The sequence below is a fragment of the Mytilus galloprovincialis genome, chromosome 6 (genome assembly GCF_965363235.1).
Source record: "Mytilus galloprovincialis chromosome 6, xbMytGall1.hap1.1, whole genome shotgun sequence".
NCBI lineage: Eukaryota > Metazoa > Mollusca > Bivalvia > Mytilida > Mytilidae > Mytilus > Mytilus galloprovincialis.
Window position 1 is genome coordinate 62,482,158 of NC_134843.1, and position 17,168 is coordinate 62,499,325.

A 17,168-nucleotide genomic window follows, 5' to 3' on the forward strand; every position below is an offset into this window, starting at 1 on the left:
GTTATTTGATTTTGCCATGTGATTATGGACTTTCCGAATTGATTTTCCTCTGAGTTCAGTATTTTTGTGATTTTACCTTTTAAATATTTGGTTTTGTTAAAAAAAAACTATTATGCATGTGTATGCAACTATGTGGAAAATAGAGTGTAATCACATTTTATTCTTTGTACAATACCTTGCTTTCCCGATTAAAATTAAGTTTGAAATCACTTATATGAAACGAATTTGAAACATTCTCATAACAAACGGGTATGTAGTAGATGAGGGTATAGAAAAGGAGAAACTTAATTCTCATATTTTAAAATGTATAAGTGTACATGTATGTATGCACTCTTTATTTTTTTTTTACCATTATTTCCATCTTGTTTTGTTAAAGCACATCTTTATACGTTATTTTCTTGAAGAATATTCAAAACCACGTAATAATCGTTGTCAGATGATGAATTTCTATTTTTTTTTTTTATTAAAACCATGAATTATATCCCTTTATCAAATGAAATTGCCTTTTCATGTCATTCAAATTGAAAATTAATACTTGCGGTTTGGTTTGTCACAGCATTCCTTTATTTCTTAATAGAGGCATGCATCATACTATACGTGAATGTAATATAAGAAAACAGGTATATATAAAGGCAACAGTAGTACACCGCTGTTCAAAACTCATAAATCCATGGACAAAAAACAAATTCGGGGTAACAAACTAAAACCGAAGGAAACGCATTAAATATAAGAGGAGAACAACGACATAACACCGAAACGTAACACACACAGAAACGGACCAAGCATCAGACAAAACACCACGAGAATAACAAATAAAACATGAAAACCAAATACATGAATTTGGGATAGACAAGTACCGTGCCACGTCTTATCTCAATATCTCAAAAATAAGAGAAAACACAAACGACTCAACGTTAAAATGCAACACACACAGAAACGAACAATAATATAACAAATGGAAATAATAGTATCAAGTTCCTCATTCTAAATTACGCGCGTCTGGCGCAAATACAAAATTTCGATCCTGGTATCTATGATGAGTTGATCTTTGAACTCAGATATAAATATTACAACATTTATAAAGTATCATAGTATTATGCTACAAAAACAAACGTTTTATTTGGTGTATGATGAAGGGGGTTTCGCAATAACAATTTCGATCTCTTAAACGGATGCTCTTTCTCAAAAAGTTGTTTCACCTAAAACCAGTTCAAAGATTTTGTCGTTTACTTTTTGAATGCGTTTCGTCCTTTTTAAAAAAAAAGTTCATCGAAAGATACCAAGACCTTATTATTGTGTTATTGTGCTATGGTAATTTTTTGTATTCTTGTCTTTCGTGTTTGCTTATGTGCTTTGACTATATGCCTTTTTGATTTTCTTTGTTGACATATTTAATTGTTTTATAGTGATTAAGATTATAGCACAATGTTGACTACTGTACCCCTATTTGTGACATTTTTATCTATTATGTCTGTTTGGTTTGGTCACACATAGTCGTCAATATAATGGAATTTTATGTGACTTTTAAAAAAGTGAGAGGTTTATCTAGTATTTAAAAACAGGATTAATCATCCTTTTTCTACATGATAAAACGTCTGAACCCAGTCAGGAATATGACAGTTATTCATTCGTTTGATGTGTTTGAGCTTTTGATTTTGCCATTTTGCCATTTGCGAAGGGACTTTCCATATAGAATTTTCTCCGAGTTCGGATTTTTTTGTTATTTGACTTTTATCATTTCAAAATATATTATATGGATTACCTTTGAATATCTTTTAACAGCCAACGAAACACAGTTTTTGAAATTAGAGTTTGTACACACAATTAAAAACTCACTTTTTATTATTCCACATTACATGAAACAGCCAATTTGTCCTGTTTACAAAGATTTGAATTTGTATGTTCAAAATTATGTATTTTTTGTTTAAAAATGCGACATTACTATAAGAGAGATATTTTTCTTGATCCATTTGAATCACCCTAGAGTCACACTAAAGTTTAAAAGTCTTTTACAAACACTTCTTTTAGATAAGTTACCCCTTACATGAATTCGATTGCTTTCCATTATGTATATCAACGCATGAAATCACTGGTCATGAGCAAGACGAGTGGTCGTAGGTGAAAAAGAGATCCCTTAATTAATAGTTAGTAGCACCTGAGTTCAGTAGAAGTTATGACGGAATTCGATTCACTTAAACTTTGAGGTGTGTGGTTTATATATTTTTATACTTTTGTTCATTTGTTTGCTTATGAATTTCGTTTTGATATTGTGTTTGTTTTGGTCTTCATTCGACAAACGTTCTTTGATTAACCCGTATTATCTGTTCCAACTTTTGTTCCTATTTATAACAGGCTGTGAAATTGTTTACAGTTATTTTACACGAATATCTTAAATTTATTACTTGGTGCTTTAACCTGATGAAGGTTGTCAGATAATTTACAGCAAATTTTATTTTGAAATAATTCATCCATTAATTTTTTGCAGGTGTGAAAACCAAGAATGTAAGACCGAATGAGTACGTATTATATTAATGATTGAATTCTGTTCATTGCAATTTCCGAAATATACCATAGTTACCTAACTTACATGTGTTCAAATCAACATCAGGTTAAAGGCGTTTAGGTCAGTTAATTAGCAAAATTGTTCATAAAATCAAACTAGTACTATAGAGACAAAAGAAGCATGATAACTTTGTAACAACCATTATATGTATATAAAGAACACAATGCATCAAAAGCAATGTACCCCTTTGCAATGCATCAAGTCAAAAGTAAAATAACAAGAATACCGAACTCGACAGCCAAAATATTTGCTTGTAATTTTCAAAATGAAAAGAGTTAATAATAAAAGTTCCTTCGGGTGTCATTTGCAAATAGACAGCTTATCTCTGTTCTATTTTTAACATAAAACAGTTATTATATCTATTCAAAATAAGGTTTTCCCTTTCCTTTTGTTGGCATTAAAGGGAGTACGATATTGCAATGTGTATCGTAGGGCAAAGATGAAAAATACCTACGACTTTCATCACATTTATTCACATTTGGTGAAATTCTATGAGAATGATATTCTTTGCAACATGTAATGTAGGCAAATATATAGTATACAATGTATTACTTTATCTAAATCTTTGACAGTTTAACTTTTTATGGGTCCATTGTAAACAAAAATCGATCAGTGTGTGGTTGTCGTTGGTATCAGTAGATAGTTGGCTAAGTGTAACGGTCTTGACCTTTATCTGCTCCATGGATGAATCGAAATGTGCTAACAGGTGTTAGAAAATTTAAGAACTTTGTATAATGTGGAAGGAATTAGCAGTTGATTTAATTTTTTTCGAAAATAAAAAAATATTTGACAATTAATCTTTAAAGAAACAGATTGTTACATAGTTACTCTTGGATTTATCCAATCTTGATAGTTAAATTATTGATATTGAAAGTCCTCGCAGAGCTCGTACTTTAAAATTCGATGACTTATTAACTATCTCGAATGAGAAAAAAAAACGACAATCCACTGGTTACAATGTAGATATCGTATACCCGGGTGCAGTACAATATAATGTCGAAGCATCTATGCTCACCATGCTTAGAAATAATGCAATTCTGCTGGTTTGTTTTCTTGATTTGTAAATTCAAAACTGATTAATAAGACATCAAGAACTGATGTCTTTTAAATGTTGCACTTCCTGAAAACAGCAATCACGGAATGCATACGTAAATTTGTCATTTACACTGTTTGATAAGGTATTTTACATTCATTTGGTGAATGTGTTTCTTTTTGTTTTAACTTACTGATGGACAGAGGAATTAATACTGAAATTAGTTTCTAGTGTGAATCAACATAAAATGAAATATACAGTATGCATAATAACTAAGAAACTTTTGTAAGTTTGAAATGCATTTAAAGTTTGAAAGTTAAATTCATTTACTGATTTCCTTCCTATGCACTTTTGCCAAGTTTTTGCATATTTTAACAATAAATGTCTGTTTCTTTGTTTATATATAGAAGGTTTTTATTTATATATAAAAGGTCTTTGTTTATATATGAAAGGTCTTTGTTTATATACAAAAGGTCTTTGTTTATATATATAGGTCTTTGTTTATATATAAGAGGTTTTTGTTTATATGCGAACAGAGGAGGAAATCGCCTTAAACTTCAAGCTAAAACAAACTTTTTTTCCTTTTCGTTAGAAATGATAAAATAATACTAAAAGTATTATTATTTAACAGATTTAAACTTTCAGCTCATATCCGTCTTCCAACATATCAAAGAGCTGTTCATGTTTTATTAAAATACATTATACTGAATAATAAACAGTTGGATACACAATCGAGTAACACGTGTGGCATGCGCCTAACACGTGGTATTTTAAACGTTTATGTTACTAAACGGATTGACAATGAATACAGGGAATATTTTAAAGAGATAAACACCGACTAAAAAGCAAGAAAACAGTTCAAGGCCACACACGGTCATCAACGTAATGATAAAATGTCATACCTGGATGCGGGCTTCGGCAAGACCCTTAATAATAATGTACTAAAACTCAACGTAATAGGCGCCAAACTAAACTCCTGAACATACAAATGTACCAAACATTTTGAAATACCCACAAGACTAACAAAGACTAGAGATTCCTAAATTAGGAAAAGCGATAAAAGCAGCGGAGTTAAACATGTGTTATGATATATCAACCTTGTCTCTATACAAATATACCTGTAGTCTATGCGGAGTTAACAAAACACCACAATAGGCACTGTAAAACTCAGAGAAAAAAAGTCCGACGTTGATAAAGTAACTGAAGAACCTATGCAAACTGACAATGATTAACACAAATTAAGAAAGGACTACTAGCAGTTACTGACATGATAGCTGCGGACCTTAATTAAACTAATCGAAAGATTGTCTTCATCATTAGAAAATCAACCTCAGTACCACCTTTTAGAGGTTTAGTAACATGCCATCATATATTACTAGTATACAAGAACATTACCCGTATCATGCCAACAACTGGTTCTGGAATAACTGTGTTTATTTCGGATGCAATATCCTATGCCTGAATTAATATTAATTCCAAAACTGCCAGGATATTCAATGACTTTCCAAATGAATCGTAATTATATCCCTAGTGAATATGGCTAGTTGAAGGTTTGATTAGCACTAGAGATGAACGACGACATTTTTGTAGTTTTGTAAGATATTAAAATAAAAGTTGGGATGTGAAATACCTACACGTATGAGACATGACAGATATCTGTATGTTGATCTATATTCACGAATGAATTCCGTGTACTCATGATATTAAGGAAACGTTTTGTCAAGTTGGTGATATCGGAAACTGTGCTATCATTGCTCCATTGTAGTAAAATATATGTTTTTTTAATTCAACTTAATTTTGATAATCCTGAATAACATTTATCAATTATGAACTTTTGACGAGGTCAATACGTTACATATGGACCTGTTCAGATTATAATGACCGAGACGAAGTCCGAGTGTCAATATAATCTAACAGGTCCATATATAATAATGGACAGAGTGAACATCCTTAGTTTATATATTCCATGTGAAAATAATGTTTTATAAAAATAGAATTCAATGTTCCTTCTGTGTATTTTTAAATTTTATTTTGCAAGATTTTTAACATGCTATTGAAAATATTAATAAATAACATTAGTGTTGTATTGTTAACAAAAATTCAGAACAAAAAAGAAATTGAAATAGAACTCATTTCAGTCTACTTGCAAATTTTCTTTTCGTACTATTTCCGGATCCGCCATGATTGTTATGTGTGACGTCACAAATTTTTAATATGACCGTCAATATATGCATAGGTAGAAACATAGCGTCAATATACTTGATAATAGAAACAAGGCTTCAGATACATGAAATATTTATTGAAACACGTGATCGTAATATCAGACGAAAACAGGAGAATGCTACACCATATGTAATATTCCTGCATATTCACCTCCATAAGATTTATTCAAATGATGCATTTTCATTCTAAGCAGTTATCTCGATGTTTAATGGGATGACTTGTTTTCTAAAAAGCCACGAAATGTTGAAATATTAAAAATATTTCATTCATTGTGAATTGTTTCTTTTGGATTTTGTTTTGTAATTAAACCATGATACGAAAAAGAGAATCATGCTAATAGGCCTACTATACAGCTCATACGCCTATTTTCAGTAGAAATTATTTTTGACATACATTTATTTATTTGCGAGTGTGAACAAACAATTAAACAATTTATTTTGGTAGTAATTTGTGAAACATCGACATTCACAGATATTACTTTACAAAACGATCTCAACAACCTTAATACGTAATTTCATTAAAAAAACCAAAATTCGGCGATATAACTAAAACAAAAATCATAGACCTCATTTAATGTGACCTGCTCTGTTTTAATAGGTCCGCTGGATATAATGAGGTGCAGAGAAGTAATCCGGTATTCACAGATTCATATTCTACGTTACAGTCTAACCTCGGTATGTGCGTTTTAAAATACAAAATCATTCCCGTATATTAATCTTCGCTAGCCAAGGGTTACGATCCACTCCCGCTCTGTGAAGAGAGCGCGAGTGGAGCGTAACCCTTGGCTTGCGAAGATGGCCATAAAGATTATATGGTCATTTCATCTGCTCAATTCAGTATAAATCATATATACAGGCATTATTTCAAAACTAGAAAGGCATTACTATAGAGCTATAATTGCATGTGAATACTTGAAACGAATATTATGAAATCGATAAAAAATACTTAAACAGTGATTTATAATAGCAGCTTAATATTTATTTGATTTGAAATACATCATATTAAAATAAAAGATACATAAACATTTATCAACGATTACATTAGTTATGTTTGATTTATAGTTTTCGAAACCCCATATTCAAGGCGGAAACACATTAAACGACACACATTACACCCGTCACTTTCTGCATGTGCCTGTTGGGAGTCTTTAGCTCAGTGGTTGTCGTTTTTCATGTCTGTCATATTTGGTTTTTGTATGTTTTTCTGTTGAAGAATATGCCGTTAGTTTTCTCAATTGATTGTTCTCGTATTTTTCATGTTGAAGTATTTTATAGCTGACTATTCTGTTTGGGATTTTGTTATTGTTGGAGGGCGCACGGTTGCCTATAATTACATTAACACTTTAATGGATAGTTGTGATTAGCAACCATACCAAATGTCCTTGTTTTAAAACATGGTAAAGTATGGTTTGCAATAAAGGATTACTTGACTGCTCGTAATTGAACATGTGCAATATGTGTTTAATTGATCCCTCACAAATAGCTTGGTTTGAGGATCTCTAGTGCGCAAATAGCATGTATAGACATTAAATTTAAAACAATATTTTTTACCGCACATAGTCGATTCTTTTATTTGTTCTGCATAGTCCAGCATTCAATTGTCGTAAAATCGTATACCATGTGAGAGCTTTGATTGAATTTAAATCAAAATGTTTAAGTGCGGCATAAACAGGTGTTAACATATTAAGGTGCGTACATGATTTCACCAGATGAACTTGTTTGTTCACACAAACGCTTTCAGGAAAAACTATGATGTGTCGTCGTCTGAAATCGAATAGACATGTTTCGGCGTTCTGAGATATTTCAAAACCAGGATAGTCGTCTGATTTGTAATTTTACCGCGATTGTGACATTTTGTTTGAGTGTTGATTCGCACGGCAACTAAAGTATGTATACATGTGACAACTGAAGTATGTATACATGTGACAACTAAAGTATGTATACATGTGACAACTAAAGTATGTATACATGTGACTATAAAGTCTTAACCTATCGACACACCCTTCTCGCTCCTTTAGGAGTTTGTGATTTCCTCATGTGTTGATTGTTACCTTCATTTGTCTAAATCAATTGACGAAATTTGAACATTTACCATATGCGATCTCGCCTGTGTAAAGAGTGGTGTCAATAATTTCAAGTGCAATTAGGAAACAGTTAAATAAGCAACATATAGTAACATTAGGGTAATACACTGTTTTCTGTTACAGAATCAAGACCTATACAAGACCCCAGGTAAATTAATGACAATATTTATATTTTACAGCACTCTAATTTCCTAAATTGTTTATACCAAATAGTTTTTTTATGCTAAGATTTTGAAGCCATTTCAGAAATAAGTTTTTGCTTGATTAAATTTTTATTGATTGTCTTGAAGTAGAACTTGCAAACTAGAGGGAAAGAATTAAAAAAAAACGAACTGAATGTATGATATAACTGTTGCGAGTCTAAAGAAGTGGAAACGTTAAAACCCAACACATAAAAAAGATAAAAACGGGCAGAATATTTAAAAAGGATTTTCTTACATTTTACATTTTAATATTTTGTATGTAGTGTTTCATACAAGTTTTTTTTGTATAATTTGGAGTTAAAATGAATATATATGTGTACATGGTTCCTTTAATGTTTAACCCCAACCTAAAGGATGATGAAGTAGGCTGCAATGTTGGTCGTTTTTGGCCGTGTGTCCATCAGGGATGGGGTCGATTTTTTAAAATGTAATCGATTAAATTACAACTACTTCGCTGATTTAATGTAATCGATTACATTACAATTTCACCTAAATTTAAATGTAATTGATTACATTATATTCCTGTTCTTCAAAGTAATTATGATTGCTCTAGATCACTTATGATTACATTGTATATTGTACTATGAAAAAATCATATAAACTTTTTATCCTCACAAATGACCTAATTTTGGTGATTTATTTTACATATTAAATTTATTAAATGGTAAGGACCAGTGTAAAATGTGTAAAATTTAATAACATAGACAAGAGTCTTTCTCTGTGTAAAATATATAACACTTTTTCAAAAATGATTTTAAACTGCCCCATTAACATAAAACAGGAACAAAGAATGATAAATCAATTAAGTATAGTTTTGTTGTTTGTTGGATTATAAATGACACATCAATGTTTTACAGGTGTTACTAACTACTTCTATTTTTTGGCAAACAATAGGTGAGCTTTGGTATTAAAATTAAATTGTCTGAATCGCAATATCAACAAAGGTATTAGTAGTTTACTTTCACTATTTATAGAATGTATGAATAATTTCAGTACATATGTACTTGATATATAGGTAGAAAGAACATACATGACATATAAAAATATCTATGGAAAACAAAGTTTATACAAATTGTAAAAATGTTAAAAGTGGGTCTGAATTGAGTAAATTCCATTATTAATTAAATGGGGCCGTTTATGTTGCTCATCAAAGTCAAATGTAAACTAAAATATTTTTTTTATTTTGTGCTATTGAATTTCCATGTAGTTTTACCAAAAAATTGTGTAAAATTTAATTGGAGTTAATATCAAATGTAACATTAAGAAACACTAAATTCTTTCAAAGCATATTCTTGTATCATACGAACTCAATCTCAAAATAAAACATTTAGAAAGGTTAATTCCTTAAGTCAACTGTTTATTAAATAAATCACACATTTTCACTTAAGATGCCCAACTTGGTTATATTAAATGGTGAAGTTGAAATCATCCCTTCGTAAATTTTACGGACGCCATCACGAGTTGGTTGACCGTTATGGAATAACCGTTTCACAAATGATATCGGATATGTTCCTTACGTCGTAACTACAATCCCCTTCCCTTTCATGAATGTGACCTACCGAATTAGACTATTTACCGGATTTGTAATCACATAAGCAACACGACGGGTGCCACATGTGGAGCAGGATCTGCTTACCCTTCCGGAGCACCTGAGATCACCCCTAGTTTTTGGTGGGGTTCGTGTTGTTTATTCTTTAGTTTTCTATGTTGTGTCATGTGTACTATTGTTTTTCTGTTTGTCTTTTTCATTTTTAGCCATGGCGTTGTCAGTTTGTTTTAGATTTATGAGTTTGACTGTCCCTTTGGTATCTTTCGTCCCTCTTTTAAACTTATTATATATATTAGATGTTTAATTAATCATATTGAAGAATGGTCATAGTTAACACTAGTTTAATATATACTTGTCATTCATGCTTCACATCTTATTTTTATATTGTCAAATACTATTTTCATATTTAAAATCTGTATTCAACAAGTAATCATATGAATGTAATCTTAAAGTTATCTTAAGAAATCATGATTACACCTGTTTTTCACTCTGTAATCGATTACATTACGATTAATTGTAATCAGAAATTGCATGATTACTGATTTCATGGGATTACATTACAAAATGTTATCGGTTACAGATGATTACGATTACTGATTACAATTACCCGATTCCTGATGTCCATTCGTCCGACCATTGTTTTTACTACACATTGCACAGTCTCTGTTTAAAGAAACACTTAAGAAAAAACCCATAACAAATAGGAAATTAGGAATATATTAGAAAAAAAACCATATACATTCATCTGGATTTAATGCCCCAATTATAGGCATTATGTTTTCTGGTCTGTGTGTCCGTTCGTTCTTTCGTCTGTCAAGCTTCAGGTTAAAGTTTTTGGTCAAAGTATTTTTTATGAAGTTGAAGTCCAATCAACTTTAAACGTAGTACACATGTTCCTTATGATATGATCTTTCTAATCTTTAAACCATATTATAGATTTTACCCCATTTTCACGGTCCACTGAACATAGAAAATGATAGTGCGGATGGGGCATCTGTGTACATCTTGTTTAAGGGAAAGGTTTAACTGTGTTTACGTGTTAACGATTTTCTTATCTGGCGGGCAATCTCTCTTGGATACTTTCGAGTTTTCATTTTTCAGTAAGGTACGTTAATTGCTGTTGTTATAGATTTATTACCTTCTGTTTCATGGGATTGTTTTGCATTAATTTTTTATATTTTTCAAATTTTTTATTGCAAATATAGATCCGTTTCTAAGATTTCCATATAAGGATATTTCATGTTTCCGCGATGTCGAAAACACTAAAAAAACCGCTATGTCGAAAATTCAAAAACGCAAAATCCTTTCCTTTCTCGTTTTCAACTTCGTGTTTTGTCCTTATAAAATATGGAGGGCAAAAACGCAAAATGGACTTAACCGGCAACCATGCATAGTGCCATGTTATTGTTTCAGATCTCTAACGCACCAACTGGTTGTTTAATAAAACATTCGTATTATAAACCTAGAACATCATGTTAAAACATTTCTATATGACTACAAAATTGCTTTAAAATAATAGATAAATCCATATTAGGGCAACTTTGCTTGAGGTAGTTTAACACTTAATTTTGCAATAATCTATTAATTTATAAACGAATAATTTACGCGAGGCTTTTCATTTTTTTGTCAACAGATCTGCTACGCAGTCATGTACAAACAAGTATTGTATGACGATATTTTTAATTTAAGTTATATGAAATAAAGATACGTTGAGAAAAATATTCATAAGAGTCTAAAGGGCATCTATTGAAGCCACTATAGGGGACCGTACGGACTAAAACTAAGAGCAATGAGCCAAATTGCACATCACTTAGTCAGCTACATAGATAACAATTCAAACAAATATCCAGCAGCCTGATTATGAAAAACAAATCAAAGAAAAAAAGGCGACAGACTTCCACCAACGACAACGACTATAAAACAGTCTTTTTGTGAGAGTTCAAACCATCCCTTACCTTAAACAGAGATGTAAAAAACATACCACAATAGAATTGTAACATGATTTTAATTGGTTAAAACTGTTTTTTGGTATGTTTCCAGGATATTTTTTTTGGTTCAAAGTTTCATTTGTTTTTTTTTTCTTTCTTATTTTATGCTAATAATGAAACGCATTGATAATATCTAAATATTAATAGTTGGGATATATATGAAGAATGTGGAATAGCACCTGATGTGAGTACATACGAAAACTTTGAAAACAGGTAGGTACTTATTTGCTTTGAAAACACTTATATATATATGTAAGAGACCTTCGGAATGCAGCATAAATAATACTGTGCTTTAGTATAAGACCAACATCGTATCAATATAAATAAAATCAACTTCCTAAGTTTTTCTTGTCTGTGTTTTTTTAAAATAAAATAGTATCTGGTATACGGTAAATGACCCAGTTATGTCGTCATATCGGACATACAAAAAAGCATTTAACATCTAACATTGGTGCTTATTTAACCGTCGCTGTAAATGCGTAAACTTAAAACTGCAAACAGAAATATTTTTCTCTAGGAAAATTTAAACTTATAATCAGGTATTCACGACCTTTCGATAATATAACCTTTCATATACTTATAAAATGGCTAATATCTGAGTAGTTCATAGTTGTTATAGTGACTTCTGGTTCAAACATGAATTCATTCTACATTTTCTATCAGGAATTCCAAGTACTAAAGTAATCATGACATGCCAATCTAATTAAAATAACACATTATGCACTTCTTGCGTCTAACTGGTTGTTTTGAGTAAAGGGTCTAGTATTGACGAAAGGTGAATCTAGGCTGATATCATATAAGACTCGTATTTTTGATTATTTGTTTAATTATTGGGCAGTTCTCTGGATTTTGTAGCTCAATACATTAAAGCAAAAACATGAATCCGTAATAAACTTTACACAGTCATCTTAACTATCTAGCCGTCCAATAAAAGTAAAAGTACGAAAACAAGAGATACAACGAACAATGTATGGGTCATGGGTCAGATAGCCTGACTTTGTACAATCATGTCATTTGGTCATTCAATAATTAAATACGAACTACCCCCATTTTGTCTCGCTAGACCACAATAACAAACATGTATACTCCAACTTACGATAGGACGACAATACGTTAAAAAATTAATAGATTAATTATATAATTTGGAAATGAGGGTCGAAAAGTGGCCGGACCAGGTAGATACATGTATCTAGATGTGCATGATCATTGAAGTATTCTATCTACTAGGTATAACATTGGAAGACTACAATGGCTAAACATTTGTATCTTGACTACATTTAATTTCGATTTATACGTTGTATTATTCGCGTTTTTTATCCCGTCATAATATACATGTACATGTATATACTTCATGTTCTTTTGAAAATATCATACTATGAATATACTGATCAATATAATAGTATTTATAGAGATAACATTTAACTACTTTCGAAGAATCTATAAAGCTAGTAGTTTTGACTGACGTTATATGTACACATATTTTTAGGTCATGAAAAGAAGAGCCAGTGGATGTATGCCGTATAGATTTGATCGTTTGCTAGAATTTTTAATTTCAATTTTTACGTATATTTTTGTTCATGCTATTATCTTGTCAATTTTCAATGTAAATAATGTATTTTTTGTTCTTTGTGATATATTTAGTGGTAATAAATTTCCCCATAAAAATATCTATTTCTGAAAGGTGCAGCTAATATTATTCTTGAAAAACAATCAATAAAAAACATAATGAAATAAAATTGATAAGATAGTCTTAAGCTTGGACATACAATCTTTAGAGACCAAAAACAATGTTCCATACATTGTTTGTAAGGATAGACTTGTTCGGGGAATGTGAACGATTTCTATTATCGCGTTGGTAATTCACACCGAATATGTTTGTTTGGATGTCTGATCCCTATAATAACACTTATATCGAGGGGAAATTGACATGATATGAATACACCTTATTGCTATTTGTCCGCTATAACTGTCCATCACAAATGTTCCCGTAAAATTGTGACGTCACAATAAAAAATATCTGACGCCACAATAGAAAAGTGATTGAATTATGACGTCGAAGTTTCAAGCGGCGAAGATTCTCGACGCACATATTTCTAAAAGCGATAAGGTGTATATCCGACATGCTTACCGGTGTTAATTTAGAACAATGCAGAAACAGGGTAAGAGATTGGTTCAATCATATGAACACTAGTGGGGATTTGAAACAGTTAGTATGTGCATTTGTATATATTCAAGTATGATCAGATCAGATCATATGTTTTAGTACCTCATATGAATTCGTACTATGCATGGTTTGTGAATAGAAAGTGTAACGTCACAGTGCATTCTTAAAAGTACAAACACTGAGACGAGCGATTTCGGGAAATATTTACGTGACTTAAACAAACTAAATTTGATTTCAAAACTGAAGTTTCATGAAATATAAATATCTTTGCTAATTTGCTTCTAGTAAATGTAAAGACAACTGAATGCATAGAATATATAATATGTAATGTTTAAAAGTGTAAGGTGTCATCCTAACTAGCAGAGAATTCTGCTTTTCGATACCTTAGGTTAAGGATTTATTCATCGAATATGCATGTAGTATGCGTTCAAGCTTATATAAGGTGAGATTAATAAACCGAAATCTGGTTTGGCAACCAGATTTCGGTGTGTAGAAAGATGCATAGTTTTCCAAATGAAACTCGAAGTTGTCGTATACATACTTTTTAATAAAAATCATTTACATGCAGGCGTTGTCAGTCTTACAAAGCCATTATTGGAAAAAATTATTTTGTCAGTAGTTCGCATTAATGAAATTGCATACATTAATTTTCAACCAACATAGATTTGTTTTGCCCCACCTAGTGGCATTATCTTTTTCTGTCTGTCCGTTCATTCGTTCCTACGTTCGTATGTCGTCCGTCTGTCCCGCTTCAATTTTTGTCTTTTTATTTTTTGCATTTTTATAAAATACACATTGATTATTCTAGTCAACACGCAACTTGCATTGTAATAACTATATATTGTACTATATAAATGTTGTAAACTATCACTATGTCTGTTAATATGTTGCATTTTCTCTGTACAGTATGCTTTATATCTTCAATAGTATTATAGCCAAATAATCCTTCTGCACAATAAAATCTTTATTTGACAAAAGCTGTTTTAGTTCTTATAGTTTATTGTTTGTTAGTGGCTCGAAGCTGTCTATTAAAAAAAAAACACCGCCTACTGGTCACAAGACTTTTTTTTAAAAAGTAACCATATCTTTCATTTAGCAACACGTATGGTAGCTGGGTCACATTATTGATGATATTACCTAATTATCAAATTTGGTAATCTGTAAGAGAACATGTTTAAAAGAACTTTATGTTTTTCATTTTTAACGCATCGGAAAAAAAGCTGTTATTTTTGGTTGAGGCAAACTTAAATTAGAAAACGGAAACTAATTTTGGGGATGTACGCGACCAAACAAACGCGTTCGAAAAGGTTTACATATTATGCCCCTTTTTGCCTAGCCGCGGGTGTATTAACAACTCCATGAAATGCTGGTATTAAATCAGGAAAACACCACCGTGTGCTCTTTTTAAGATACTGCCACCAAGGAATTAATGATTGCGTACTGGGATGTTGTCATGATAAACGATAGGGGCAAAAATAAATAAAATCGATTAGTTGAAAATTTCAAGAAAAACAAAATGATTTACAAGATGAACTATAAAAACGAAATTTTGTTTAACATAAAAAAAAAGATTGACAAATATAGTGGTTGTCCATGAAATTTTATACAAAGCAAAGAAAAGTCCGGCAATTAATGAAAACATAACAAGCGTTTACAGTACGTGCTAGAAGACCGTCCTTCAAATAAAATTGCTACACGAAAGAATTTAATACTACAATATACATTATAACTGTCATAAGTTAATTACGATCATTTGATCAGGTAATAATTGCTCATACATAGAGATCATTTAAGTTAAGCAATACAAGACCTAAATGTTTTGATATTTCTGACATTTCGACTTTTTCAAAATATACTTAATATGAACTTGGTTAACTGTTGTTTCATAAAGTTCATTTGCAAATATCTCAGGCAAGCTCAGGACGAGAGAACATTATCATTACTTGTATATGCTATAGGTTAGTCGTGTAATACAGATCTTTCGTGATGAAGGGCGTGGAATTGAGAATGTCACTAGAGTTACAATTAGACAGATATTTTCCCTTGCAACAGCCTATGCCTCCTGGAACAACAATGAGTTGATGCATATATTTATAACGTGCGGAAAGCTTTGCACTTTTTTCTACACGAGGCATCGGATTGTACGTCCCTATTTTGCCTTGTGTACTTCTAATCACACATAGCCAAAAAATAGAAACAACACGTTTAATAATTTATTGCGTCCAAAGCCCTTTTCTGGATTTACCTTCATCAGGAATGCTCAAAGCCAGACATTCGAAATCCAAAGATGGATAAGTACCGAAAATTGTTGAAGAGCTATAATTCAAAAATACCTAAAATAAATAGCCAAATTCATCGAAAGCCAACTTTGCCTGAGGTAGTTGAAACCTTAGTTTCATAATAATTTCAAAATTTATAAACGGACAATTTTAGTAAAGTCTGTTAAATCATGTCAGTACCGAAGCACTGACTACTCAGCTGATAAAACCCTCGGGGACTTCATAGTCCACCAGCAGAGGTATCGACCCAGTGATGTAAAAAATGGAAAACAACACGTTTAATAATTTATTGCGTCCGAAGAGCTTTTCTGGATTTACCTTCATCATGAACGCTCAAAGCCAAACATTGCCAAATGTACGACCCATTCGGAAGATTATACCGTCGGTTGGAATATAATACTTTTATTTCCAACTCACCCTTTAATTTATAAAATTTGTATTCATTATTCAAATTAACTGCACAATTAGGTATTTTCATCGAAAGAAAGAGATGTGGTATTTTTTTTTGTTCTTATGTAGCTTTGATCATGACCTTCAGGAAAGGGTTGTATTGCATTTACGATATACCAAATGCTGCTTTACCACTCCATATATTACATGCATAAAAACGTCATGATTTCAAACATAACAACCATGGAGTAAGCGCCGTAGCAGCCGAAAAGAATTTTGAAGGATATTGCAATATTTTCATGTCAAATACAGACGCTAAGAAAACAAAAAAAAGCTAATGGATTACCAACAAGCTTTGAAGTTGTTTAAGGAATATTGATATTTTCATAAACATGTTCAAATTATTGCAAAATACAATTTTAAATTTTACAGTCGAAAGAACACTTAACACCATTTGTCTAATACATTAATTATTTAAGAATTGCATGCCTCTTTTTTGTAAATTCATTGGGGTCTAAAACTAATTACTGAATTGCCTCATTCTGCAAAATGAACGCACGGTCAACGCTTTTACAACCCTATGAAATAACTAAAAGAAGCATTCAACACTTGTAATTACTTTTGTCGCTTTGATCACGAAAACACGAGTACTGTCAAGTTTTTCTATTACCTACATGTGCACTTTATTGTGGA

General features: G+C 31.3%; 1 protein-coding gene across 1 annotated transcript in view; it reads left to right on the forward strand.

The window, feature by feature from the left end:
- The window catches only part of LOC143078640 (cell adhesion molecule CEACAM5-like), a 65,671-nt gene extending 50,942 nt beyond the window's left edge, over nucleotides 1-14,729 (forward strand). Inside the window, exons 9-13 of the mRNA XM_076253488.1 lie at nucleotides 2,486-2,516; nucleotides 6,417-6,493; nucleotides 8,026-8,050; nucleotides 11,790-11,855; nucleotides 13,129-14,729. Coding sequence (XP_076109603.1) covers nucleotides 2,486-2,516; nucleotides 6,417-6,493; nucleotides 8,026-8,050; nucleotides 11,790-11,855; nucleotides 13,129-13,135 — 206 coding nt within the window. The 3' untranslated portion in view covers nucleotides 13,136-14,729. The remainder of the gene's footprint in view (nucleotides 1-2,485; nucleotides 2,517-6,416; nucleotides 6,494-8,025; nucleotides 8,051-11,789; nucleotides 11,856-13,128) is intronic.
- The last annotated feature ends 2,439 nt before the right edge of the window (nucleotides 14,730-17,168 follow it).